The sequence below is a fragment of the Nicotiana sylvestris genome, chromosome 10, assembly GCF_000393655.2.
Source record: "Nicotiana sylvestris chromosome 10, ASM39365v2, whole genome shotgun sequence".
Taxonomy (NCBI): Eukaryota; Viridiplantae; Streptophyta; class Magnoliopsida; order Solanales; family Solanaceae; genus Nicotiana; species Nicotiana sylvestris.
Genome location: NC_091066.1, coordinates 123,880,017 through 123,892,707, shown reverse-complemented (window position 1 = coordinate 123,892,707; position 12,691 = coordinate 123,880,017). Strand labels below are relative to the sequence as shown.

Genomic DNA, 12,691 nt, shown 5'->3' with positions numbered 1-12,691 from the left:
GAGCCTTTTTAATGGTTTCGTTGATCTTAGCTAACTCCAACTCCAGGTTGAAGTTTTCTTGACCAGCTTCAAGTAGGGTATCACGACAAGAATTCAAAAATGCCCAACTTGTCTCGACAGCAGATTTTTCTTCAAGGATTTCATAATCCTTTTCCCAAGCAGCGATCTCATTCTTTAGCTCTTCATTTTCAGCCAAGGCAGAGTTGTGGGAAGCTTGAAGAGAGGCATGGGAGCATTCTAAAACACGCACTTTATCAACAGAGATTCTGAGGTCCTCTTGTGCTTGAGTCAAGTTTTGCACGAGCTCCCCCAGCGTAAACTTCCTTTTGGTCCAAAAGAGCTTTTAACTCTCTGATCTCTTCACTAGCTTTAGATAGTTGCTCTGAGAAGGAGGACTCGAGACGTTCTTTGTCTTTTTTGCTTGGCTTGAAGAAGCTTTTGTAACCGCCAATTCTGAAGTTAAAGCCCGCACTCGCTACTCTAAGGTACTCTTGCTCTCTTGTAAGTCTTCTATATCAATCTGTGCACTCTCAAATTGCTCTTTCCAATTGATTGCTTCCGACTGAGAGTCACGTGCTATCTTCTCCAAGGGGCGATTCTTTTCATCATTTCTGTGCCAATAAGGTTGGCCTAAAAGGGGGAAAAGGAAGTAAGAATCCTCAAAGATAGTCGAATTATAAAACAAAAAAGGAAGAGAAGGAAAGTACATTCAAAGTAGCATGTACAATATCATTCATTAAAGTCAGGGAACTATGACTCTCCAACTTGGCTTTTTCAATTGGGCCGATTAAAGGCTCCAACCATACATCTGCCTGGCCTGACTTTCTCAAAAGGCTGCTCTCGGCAGGAACTTCAATAGTTACCCGCCTCATAGCGGCACTTCTACTTAAAGAACCCGCTTCTGTATGATGAACGATAGGAGGGGGAATAGTCAAAGGAGGAGCCGGAGAAGAGGTGAAAGCAGTAGAAGAAGGAACAGAAATAGCTGGGGCCGGTAAGGAAGGAACCACAAGCACGGGAGTTGGAAAAGAAGATAAGGGTACTTCGTCTAAAACAGGTCCTACATCTTCACAGCCAAATCCGCTGATGAAAAGTTGGTCAATAGACTCACGAGTATCGTGGGGAGTGACGTCATCATCAGGAATTGTTATTGGAGTTTCAACAGGTTCGGTAAGAGTAACCGACACTTCAGCTTCGTCATCAGAGACGATACGTCTCCTAACTCGAGGCCTTGTCACCAGGGAGTCCTCATCTCCCTTTTCTTCAGAATCTTCCTCTTCTGCAGCTTTTCTTTTTGCAGAAGAAGAACCCAAAACTATTTTTCGGGCTCTTTCTAGAGAGATACGGGTTCCTGAAGGAGTACGGGTTCCCGAGGAAAAACGAGAAGCCGCAACTGCTTCAGCAGTAACTCCTTGAATAACAAATATTGACGAAAAGAAGGATAGAAATTAGAGCAATAAACGAGAATATAGACACGAAAGGCACAAAATATAAATTCTTACCATGAGTCTTTACCTTCCAACCAAAACGGTTAGAAAGTGTTTTCCAAGACCGACCATCCATCGGTGCGATCTTCAGCAATTTATCTACTCAACCACGGAAGTTGGGAACATCCCCCACAACTCTCATGGTATCTAAAAAAACAACAAAAGCAAAATTAGAGAAGTTAGCAAACTTGAAGGAAAAAGGTACGAGAAGGTTAAAAGACTTACGTGAAAAATTTCACTTCTCAGGGAAGGGAACATTATCCTCACCCACTAAACCAACAGTGGGGGCAGCAACAAATCGGGCATACCAGCTGCGGTCTTTGTCATCTTCGGGACTCACCAAAACCCTTACTTTTGGCTACTAGTGTAAAAACACTCTTGCGAAAAAGCCTAGGTGAGTAAAGATGAATCAAGTAGGGGAAATTAAAAGGAACTTCGGCTTTAGTGGCTAAATGTCTTAAACATGCAACAGCCCTCCATATGATCGGACCAATTTGGCCCAAACAGACGTTGAAGAAATGGAAAAATTCGAGAATGACTGGGTCAATCGCTGGTCTGAACCCTAAAGTAATAGGGTATGTGTAAACAAAAGAAAACCCAATTAAATAAGAAGTTATTCTTTGATTCGCATTAGGGATAATAATGAGAAAATCGTTACTCCAATGACAGTCCTTACGAACGACAGGAGTCAAAACTTCTGTAATTTGAGTGAGGTAAGTATCGACACGATCTAAAGCGGCAATATGGTTTCTAAGAGATTCCCTATCATGGTAAAAAGATAATTCTGTAGGGACTATCTATTCTACTAAAGGCTCGCGTAATGGTTCAGAAGGTTCTTTACTCCTAGAAGAAGATTTGTGAGAAAGGGAACCTCTGGTTCTAGAAGAAGGACCAGAACTAGAAGAAGGCATAGACAAACCACCTCGAGTAGATCCTAAGCTACGAAGCCTACCTCCCCTTCTATGTCTAACATGGGCATTGGGGAAAGAATCAACAATGGAGACTTCTCGAGAGTGAGGGTTTGGTGAAGACATAGCGAAGAGGAATGATGTAAAGAAGAAGTAAACAGAGAATTGAGAAATTAAGTGTTCAATAAAACTTTATGAGGTAAAAGACAAGAGAAGAAGTTATATTTATATTGATAATCGACCGCCAAAGGTAAAGGTGCAGTGAAGGAAGGATCACAATTATGATAACTGACACTTCGTAAATAGTGGAACAGTAAATACCTTGAAAGAGGCTGCAAAAACTGCAGAACCAATGAAAAATTGATACGTGTACGGAGTATTAAATGAAAGTGACAATTGAAGCGTCAATTTTGTCATAGCATTAATGGTGACAAAAGTTCTCGTTTTAATGAAATCCACTTCCCAAATATTCAATTGATGAATAAATGGAAAGTGGGGGGACTATCTGTATTGGAAAAAAATTACATTTATAAAGATGACGTGTCGAGACACATGGACTGGTCAAATAGTCAGAGAATTACAATTAGCCAAGAGGCACGAGCAGCAATAGAAACGAGCAAGGACAAAGGAAGAGGCACGGGTGACCATACCTGTTTAAGTCATTTATATCCAAGAATCAAAAGGAATGGATCTGACCATAGTAAAGAGCGTAGATACAGAATTTGATAGGCATTAAATACTCGATACGTTAGAGAATTTGTATTGATTATAATGATTATGTAACGTAGCATTCAATATCTTTAATTATTCATAATAGCCTTATTATGATTTGGGAAAAACGTATATCTTCAAGATACCTATAAAAGGGAAGTATCTGATCAATTGTAGGGACAAGAGACATTATCGGAATATACTTTGATTTACTTGTTTTTTCTCCTGATTATACTCTAATTACCCCCAAATTACTTTCCTTTGCATATTCTTTTGATTATCAGTAACCCGTGTTCTTCTAAATTTTAGCTTTGACTGAAATTCTATTTTTTGGTTAAACAGATACCATAATGGAATGTATTATGTTTACCATGGAGGAATCTTATTAAATGGTAAAGGTTTATTTGTTTATAACCATAGATCTCGTATTCAAGCTTTAAAAATGTGGGGGGGGAGGGGGGGGAATGCTAAACTCCATAAAGGACCTTCTATAGTATAAATTTGGATTAATCAAATCAGTAATTTCCGACACCAAATGGCTAAAAAAAAACTAAACCGATTTCATCTATAGGAATAATTAGATAAAACAAATATTTAGTAGAGTTGAAAATTTTACAGAGGGGCCAAAAGCATCCATCGCCCAAATCCCTTGCGCCTCCATTCACGAAGAATCCACTGGTTTTTGACGAAATATCCTTCTCACCGTGACATATACATTTTATATTGAATATTCATAGACAACTACTTACTAAAAGATATGTGCCACCAACTAGTAGAATTCAAAAAGGGGTTGAAAAAAAAAACTAAAATGACTCTTTTGAAGTTGACATAGTTCATCGTTCTTGGTGAGTCAACATTTTACAACCACTAGTGGGGCGTGCATCAATATTGCTATAATGAACCAAATATCCAAAATACCTCTCACCAACTATTATCCACTTCCCCTATATAAATACCAACCTCAAACCATTCTTCTCCACTTCAATATAAATCACTATTGCAGCAAACTTTTCATCTTTGAAATATTCAATTACTTCAAACTATCCAAAAAAATGGCCATTATTCTTGATGATGAAGCCCCCATTCATGGAGATGTCTTAGAGGTTATTCTTTCGCACGTGCCACTTGTCGACTTGGTTCCCGCTTCGTGCGTGTCAAAATCATGGAGCCGAGCCATCACCTCTTCTCTCCGATGCTTCAACAAGCCAAAGCCGTGGCTTATTATACACACCCAATGCACTCGCTCACCCTATGACATTTCTGTACACGCTTATGACCCCCGCTCGCACGTGTGGCTTGAGATATCTCAACCGTCCATTAAGTACGTCTCCGCCCTCCGATCATCCCATTCCAATTTGCTCTACATGCTTTCACCTTCAAAGCTCTCTTTCTCATTCGACCCGATGAATGTCACGTGGCATCACGTGGATGCACCGCGCGTGTGGAGGACCGATCCTATCGTGGCTCATGTAGCCGGCTCCATCATTATTGCCGGCGGTACATGCGATTTTGAGGACGATCCTTTAGCCGTGGAAATCTACAACATGGAGACTCGCACGTGGGAAACGTGTGAGTCCATGCCGGCGATACTCAAAGACTCCGCAGCTTCCACGTGGCTGTCGATCGCCACCACCGGCGATAAACTCATTGTCGCCGAGAAATTCACTGGCGTCACTCACTGCTTTGACCCGAAAACCAAGAATTGGGCCGGACCTTACGAGCTAAGGGCCGACCCACAAATTTTCTATTCGATCATCGGATTCTCCAATGATCGTCTGATCCTCATTGGCATGATCGGAGACGCTGAAAATGTCACTGGAGTTAAAATTTGGAAAGTGAACACGGAGAATTTTGAGTGTGAGAAAATGGGGGAAATGCCGCCGGCGTTAACTAAGAAGCTGAAAAGTGAAACTTTTGGAGTTTCTTCAGTTAGTGTGTGTTTAGCTGGAGATTATGCATACATGTACAAGTCATCGGAGATGGCGGAGGAGATAGTGGGTTGGGAGTTCAAGAACGGCGGCGGATTACGGTGGTGGAGCATGAATAATGCGGCGGCTGGCGACGGAAACAGATCGGAGAGAGTGGTGTTTACTTGTTCTGTTATTGGGTTACCCGATTTGCAGCGAGCTGTGTCATTGGAAAATCGAAAAATTGCTGTGAAGTTATGAAAATTTGACGCATGGACAAAATTATTTTTTTATTTTGTATGTTGCGGTTGATTTTAAGTTCTTTCTTTTTTTATTTTATTTAAAAATGGTTGCTACCAACCATTGGTTAATTGATTAAAGAGCAGCATTTGACCATTTTGGCAAATCACCAACAACGGGTCCACTTTTTGTTAGTTGGGCTATGACTAATTTTGCTAAAAAAGTAATTAGATTATTCCTATTAGAAATTTTTACCTCCCATGTCAAAGGTTAACACCTTATTTATTTTAAATAAATACCATTTAAAAAAGTTATATTTTATAGATACCTTTTAAGGTTTATAGCGAAATATTTAATTTTGGTTATCCTCTTGCTCTAAGCCACTAAATACGCTATTCAGTTACACTATTTTCTTTCTCTATCTACTTTGATACATCTCATTCTCTTCCATCATCCCGTTAAAATTTTCGCTCTCCTCCTCTTTCTAACGGCATCTTCTCAGATGGACAGACGATATTGCAACAAATACACTAATCTCTCCGACATGAACAGTCTCCGAGCAGTGGGCAACTGCAAACGAGTGTATATCTCATGATGCTCGGGCAGAAGAACAAAGGGATTTACTATGAAAGCAAATTAAGGACGAATTTACTGTCTTCGAAATGTATAATAGATGCACTGATTCTTTACACCAACTGACATAAAATTGATAAACCAAAAAAGCCATGGAATTTCTCCTTAATGTTTGATTGTGCAATTAAATATAGCATATGTTCGTTAAGCATGATCTCACCAGAATTTGAAGAAGTCATCTTGCCACACAACTCAGAGTGAAATTTCCACGAAGGCGGCGCGTTTTCAATACCGGCTTCCGGTGAACGGCGGATTCGCCAGAAATTGGGGTTTGTTCTTGAACAAAGACGACGGAGTTTGGGGCTGAGTAACTTGATTTTCTGTTAATATATTTCAATGTATTTCATTGTATTCATTGTCTTTTTTCATTGTAATTCAATGTATCTCGTTGTATTCCATGTATTTTATTGTATTCACTGTCTTTTTTCCATTGTATTTCAATGTATTCCGCTGTATTTCTATGTATTTCATTGTATTCACTGTCTCGCTATATGTCATGAATGTATTCATATATTTTTTCAATTAATATAATTTATGTATTCAGATGTATTATATAATTTCTCTGAAGATTGCTAAATTTTGAGGGTATTTTTCGGTTGAGAATCTTTTTTATAACTGAAAATATAAAATTTGTGTGTTATTTTTGAATTTGTTGAGTTATATTAGGAGTCTATCATGTTAATTGATTCACTTTCCGTTTTAAAAATAGTATAATCCCCTATTTCACGCCGTAAATACAGTCGAATACAATAATTTGTCCAGCTGTAACCCCATATTTTACTCCATAAATACAGTCGAATACACTAAAATTCAACAACTGATTAGCTGGACTTCCCTGATTTACGCCTATTTTTGCTACTGTATTCATGAATACAATAACTTAAATACATCAAATACATCTTATAACCACATAAAATGTATCTATAATCCGTAATATAGCAAATAGTATCTATAGATGGCTAATCTACTAAATGATAGAGCTTTATGAAAATTTCTCTATAAATTAAATAGCATAGTAGTTGAATCCTTATAAATCGTTACTTCTTGCCTCATTCTTGTCTCCTAGTTTAAGGTGCTTCTGGTTTTAGTCCATTTAAAGATATTATAAGAAATAAAGAAACAAACCAGAGAAGAAAAAGAAAGGGATTGGAGTTGCAGTTAGATGCCTTCCTCTTCTTTATGCTCTCCCAAATTCTATCGAGTACGCTGAAACCAAAAAAGACTGTTAACCAAAAAATAGGAGAAGTTCCAACAATGGAGTATTTGCATCTATACCCGCTTTTTGTGTCACATTTTAATTTGTGCTCGTTTTGCAAAAAAGATTGCATGCGTACCCGCTTTTTCGCATAACTTCAGCATACGGGGCTGAAGTAGCAAAGGCAATCATACAAAATTTCAGCATTCTAGTAGTCGGGCCTGAAGTTCAGCTCTAGAGCTAAAGTTTTTGTTTTGTAACTGTCGAACTTCAGCTCTAGAGCTGAAGTTTTTGTTTGTAAGCTTCAGCTCTAGAGCTGAAGTTTTTGTGTTGTAAATGAGAAACTTCAGCTCTAGAGCTAAAGTTTTTGTGTTGTAACTGGAAAACTTCATTTCTAGAGCTGAAGTTTTTGTATTGTAACTGGGAAACTTCAGCTCTAGAGCTGAAGTCTGAGGCAATCACTACTGTTTTTGGTGTTTCGCGGTTGATCAACTAGAAAGAAAAGAGAACTAAATAACTTCAGCTCTACGCTGAAGTTTTTGTTTTGTAACTGTCGAACTTCAGCTCTAGAGCTGAAGTTATTTAGTTCTCTTTTCTTTCTAGTGCTTGTGTGTTCCAGTTCTTTTCTTTCTTCTTCAGCTTCTGCTTTTTTGTCTTTCGTTTTGTAATTTTAAACTCCAGTTATTTCTTGCTTTCTGAATTATTAATACTCTTGAATTCAAATTTTATTTTAAACAAGTTCCCTTCTAAACCTACCTAATAAAGATAAAGAACTATATATTATGAGTAGAACACAAAGCGTATTCAGCATAAATTCTTATTATGAGTAGAACAACAACTTCAAAGGTATTATATTACAGAATACAGATGTACATTTAAAGCAAACATAAATTGTTTCAATGTGTGTTGAGCACCAAAAATAAATATGTACTACATAAAAGGTAAAAGTTAGAAGGAGGAGGAGAAAGGGGAAGGAGGAGGAGAAAGAGGGCTGAAGTTATTTAAAAAGTGGGAACAAGTTAATAGTTTTAAAAAATAATAGGTATAGGTTAAATGGGGGCGACCAAATAGGGTGCCCCGCGCAATTTTTACGACACATACTTATTGGGGCTTTTGGATTAGCTTATTTTGCCAAATAGGCCAATGTACTCGATGAGCTTCATATCTGGAAGTGGGCCTAATCAGCTTCAGATTGTAAATATTAGATGGAGCGCCCTATTGTAAAAATTGCACAAGGCGCCCTATTTGGTCGCCCTCATTTAACATATACCCATTTTTTTAAAACTTTATTGTACCCAATTCTTAAATAACTTCAGCCCCCTTTCTCCTCCTCCTTCGTTTTCTTCTTCTTCTGAAATAAATACCTGAAATATGCAAACAAGCAAATTGAAAGAAAGGAACTCCATCTCATCACAGATAGATGACAACAAGGAATTCTCTCTGATCAGATACCATATTACTCTATAAAACTTCGGTAAAGTTATCTAAACAAAATCAAAGTACAGAATATTATGGAAAAGGATTGGGTAGCCAGCACGGTCATTATACAATTTCTGTGTAAAACATAGCGCTTATTTTCTGGTTAATATTGTTTAGTCGTTGACGTGAAAACAACGAAACAGAGAAATAATGCACTTGATTTATAAATAGTTAATTGCATTGTCAATACAGCAATTGAAAGAAATGGTTGAATGTTAATAGCTGGTGAAGGCTTCATCAATTGGATCAATGGAGAGGAGCAAATCCAACGGCTTCATATAAGAGTTAATTTTATCCAAGCTTCAGCTCTAAAGATGAAGTTTTTCAGTCACAACACAGAAACTTCAGCTCTAGAGCTGAAGTTTCCCACTCACAACACAGAAACTTCAGCTCTAGAGTTGAAGTTCGTCAGTTACAAAACAAAAACTTTAGCTCTAGAGCTGAACTTCAGGCCCGGCTACTAGAATGCTGAAGTTTTGCGTGATTGCCTTTGCTACTTCAGCCCCGTGTGCTGAAGTTATGCGAAAAAGTGGGTACGCTTGCAATTTATTTTGCAAAGCGGACACAAGTTAAAATGTGACACAAACAATGGGTATAGATGCAAATGCCCCCGACCTATTTGGGTAAAAATTGTGTGGAGTAGCCACTTTTTAAAGTGATATTTACTTTTTATCCATCATTTTTAATGCTTAGCAATACTAGCCACTAGTCTATTAAAATTAATATGAAAAGACTGTGTTACCCTTTCTTCTATCACTTTCATGTGTTAGGGAGAAGAATTGTGTTGCCGATAACGGTTTTCGATGAGCAAACTCCTTCGTTCTCTACTTTTCCGTTTTCCATTCCGTTTGTTTCTCTACTCTATAATTGTTTAATTCGGGAAATTGATAATCGCAATAGTACTAGTAGTAAAATGATCAGAATTCAAAATGAGAAATTGTGCAACTAGTTGTCGTTGAGTCTGGTCTTTTCTTCTTGTTTTCACCATTTATTTGTAGAAGCTGGTTTTATCCAAATCCCTATAATTTTTACCCATTATCAGTAGGGAATTAGTTAATTCTGCAGGTTGATAAATCAAGAGGACAACAACTTTATCTCCAATATTAATTGAGATGGTTTCTTGAGATAGAGATGACTTATCACTTTGCAGTGTATCACAAAAATTGAAAAGTTTCAATCAGAAATACCGGCAAGAAATCATCCTATCAATTCTCCATTTTTGTTTTCATGCAACTCTGAAAATTCCGTTAGTATTTCTATTATACATACTCCATAACATGGGTTAACGCTTTAATTAATAAAGATATAGATAGCAGGAGTTATGAAAGAGAGTGAAAGATTTAAGGAAGCTGACGACGTGGCGGGTACTGCATTTTTACTGAGCGTCAAAAGTTAAAGACACTTGATCCTGAACTTAGAGTTACAAGTTTAAAAGTTAAGGACACTTAATCCTGAAGTTAGACTAACAAGCTCAAAAGTTAAGGATAATAGGTACTGAACTTACAGTTATAAGTTCAAAAGTTAAGGACAATAGGTCCTGAAGTCCTGAACTTAGACTAACAAGCTGAAAAGTTAAGGATAGTATGTCCTAAACTTAGACTAAGAAGCCCAAAAGTTAAGGACAATAGGTCCTGAACTTAGACTAACAAGCTCAAAAGTTAAGGACAATGGGTCCTGAACTTACAGTTACAAGCTCAAAAGTTAAGGACAATAGGCCCTGAACTTATAGTTACAAGCTCAAAAGTTAAGGACAATAGGTCCTGAACTTAGGCTAAGAAGCCCAAAAGTTGACAATAGGTCCTGAACTTAGACTAACAAGCTCAAAAGTTAAGGACAATAGGTCCTGAACTTACAGTTACAAGCTCAAAAGTTAAGGACAACAGGTCCTGAACTTAGGCTAAGAAGCCCAAAAGTTAAGGACAATAAGTCCTGAACTTAGACTAACAAGCTCAAAAGTTAAGGACAATAGGTCCTGAACTTACAGTTACAAGCTCAAAAGTTAAGGACAATAGGTCATGGACTTAGGATAAGAAGCCCAAAAGTTAAGGACAATAGGTCCTGAACTTAGACTTACAAGTTCAAAAATTAAGGACAAGTAGTCCTTAACGTAGAGTTACAAGCATAGAAATTAAGGATAGGTGGTCCTGAACTTCGAGTTTCAATTTCAAAAGTTAAGGACATGTAGTCCCGAACTTAGAGTTACACGTTCAAAAGTTAAGGATATGTAGTACTGAAGTCCTGAACTTAGAGTTACAAGTTCAAAAGTTAAGGACACTTGGTCCTGAACTTTATGAGCAGAAGGGTGTTTTCGTCCGAGCAGGTAAAGTTTATTAAAGCAGTGGTTAAAGACTAAAGACATTTTAAACAGTGACTTAAAAGTAAATATATGTGTTATTAGTGGCTAACCGTGCACTTCCCCTATTTGGTCACCTTTTTTTAACTTGTACTCGTTTTTGCTTTTTCATTTGCATTCGTACTCATTTTTTTTTATTAAAAGCGTTTTAAAAAGACGATTTTTGCCCTTCATTAATAAAAAACTACTTTCAGCAAAATAGACTGAAGTTTCAGATAAAACTGTACACAAAACTTCAGCATATTTTAGTATGAAGTTTTAGCAAATGAACTATAAATAACTTCAACATGCATTAGCAAAAACTCATTAGAAAATTACATACTGCAAGACAAAACCTTAATCATGTTTAGTCTGAAGTTTTAGCAAATGAACTAAAAAACTTCAGCATGTTTAGACTGAAGTTTTGGATAAAACTCATGACAAAATTGTAGACTGTAGGACAAAACTTCAACATGTGTTGGTATGAAGTTTTAGCAAATGAACTAAATAACTTCAGCATGCATTAGCATGAAATTTTCGCTTCAATGTGAAACAACTTCATGCTATATTAGCATGAAGTTTTAGCTTCAACGTGAAATAATTCCGTACTACATTAGCAAGAAGTTTTAGTTTCAACGTGAAACAACTTCATACTTCAATATGAAACAACTTTTTTCTACATCCTTCACACATTAAATTTGAAGTTTTAAAAAGTTTATAAGATTTATAAGTGAAAACTTCATGCTGTATCCGCCAAACAACTTCATACAAGTGTGATTCTGAAGATAAATTTGGTTCAAGTTTCTAGTTTTTTTATAAAGGTGCTGAGAGGAGAGGAGGAGATTTTTTTTTCACGAATGAGGTTGTAGATCACGCGATTAATACGTGATGCAGGTTTTATATATTTTATCAGGGGTATAATTGTCATATTATTACAAATTTTTTGTTAGCTGGCTACCAAATCAATAATTTTTAAAAATAGGGTACATGTTAAAAGGTGGCACAAATATAGGGCACGACTGCAAATCCCCCGCTTCAGATTTGTTTCCTGTACCATTGCATAGGATCTTTATACAAAAACCGGTTGGATTCATTGTTTATTTTTCCGAACCAACACACATATATTATAGAAGAATTAACCCAAATAGTCGCCCACCCAATCACTTAAACTAAAAATTACCGGTGGAGGTATAGTATATGTCAAATTTATGTTTGTATGTGTATAATTAATATAATCAATATATAAACTATGTATATGGCTAGAAAAAATAAACAATAAATATAACTAGCTATTTATGTAAAAATACCTATATTATACGCTGACTATACTTGATTATATACCTATTATTTATGAGTTCCCATATATTATATATTTGCTGACTTTTTTTAGTTTAAGTAGTTTGGTTGAAAGCTATTTAAATTAATTTTTTCTTTATTTTGTTTGTTTATTGGCCCAAACGGCCCAAAGCTTAGTAAATGGTAGGCATTGGAAGCATTTTAATATGCAATTTGAATTTCATCCCTTGGACACTAAATTGTATTCAAAATATATTTTTTTTCACTAATTTGGTTCGAACTCTTGACTTACTTGTCTTTTTTGGTCGAAAGTGAAATTTTTTATTCAATCAAGTATAACTATATACTCTTGACCTACTGGTTGTAAATAAATATAGGAAATTTTACCTCCTATAACAAAGGTATACACTATATTTATTATAAATCAAAATCATTTCAAAATATTATTTTCTATAGCTACCTTTTATATTTTATAGCAAAATAAGTATTTATGGTATATACTA

At 36.4% G+C, this 12,691-nt stretch overlaps 1 protein-coding gene across 1 annotated transcript; it reads left to right on the top strand.

The window, feature by feature from the left end:
* Positions 1-3,738: 3,738 nt before the first annotated feature.
* On the top strand, positions 3,739-5,507 carry LOC104229038 (F-box/kelch-repeat protein At1g23390). The gene has a single exon (XM_009781610.2). It carries the CDS (start codon positions 4,003-4,005, stop codon positions 5,272-5,274), a length of 1,272 nt encoding a protein of 423 aa, XP_009779912.1. The 5' UTR covers positions 3,739-4,002; the 3' UTR covers positions 5,275-5,507.
* The last annotated feature ends 7,184 nt before the right edge of the window (positions 5,508-12,691 follow it).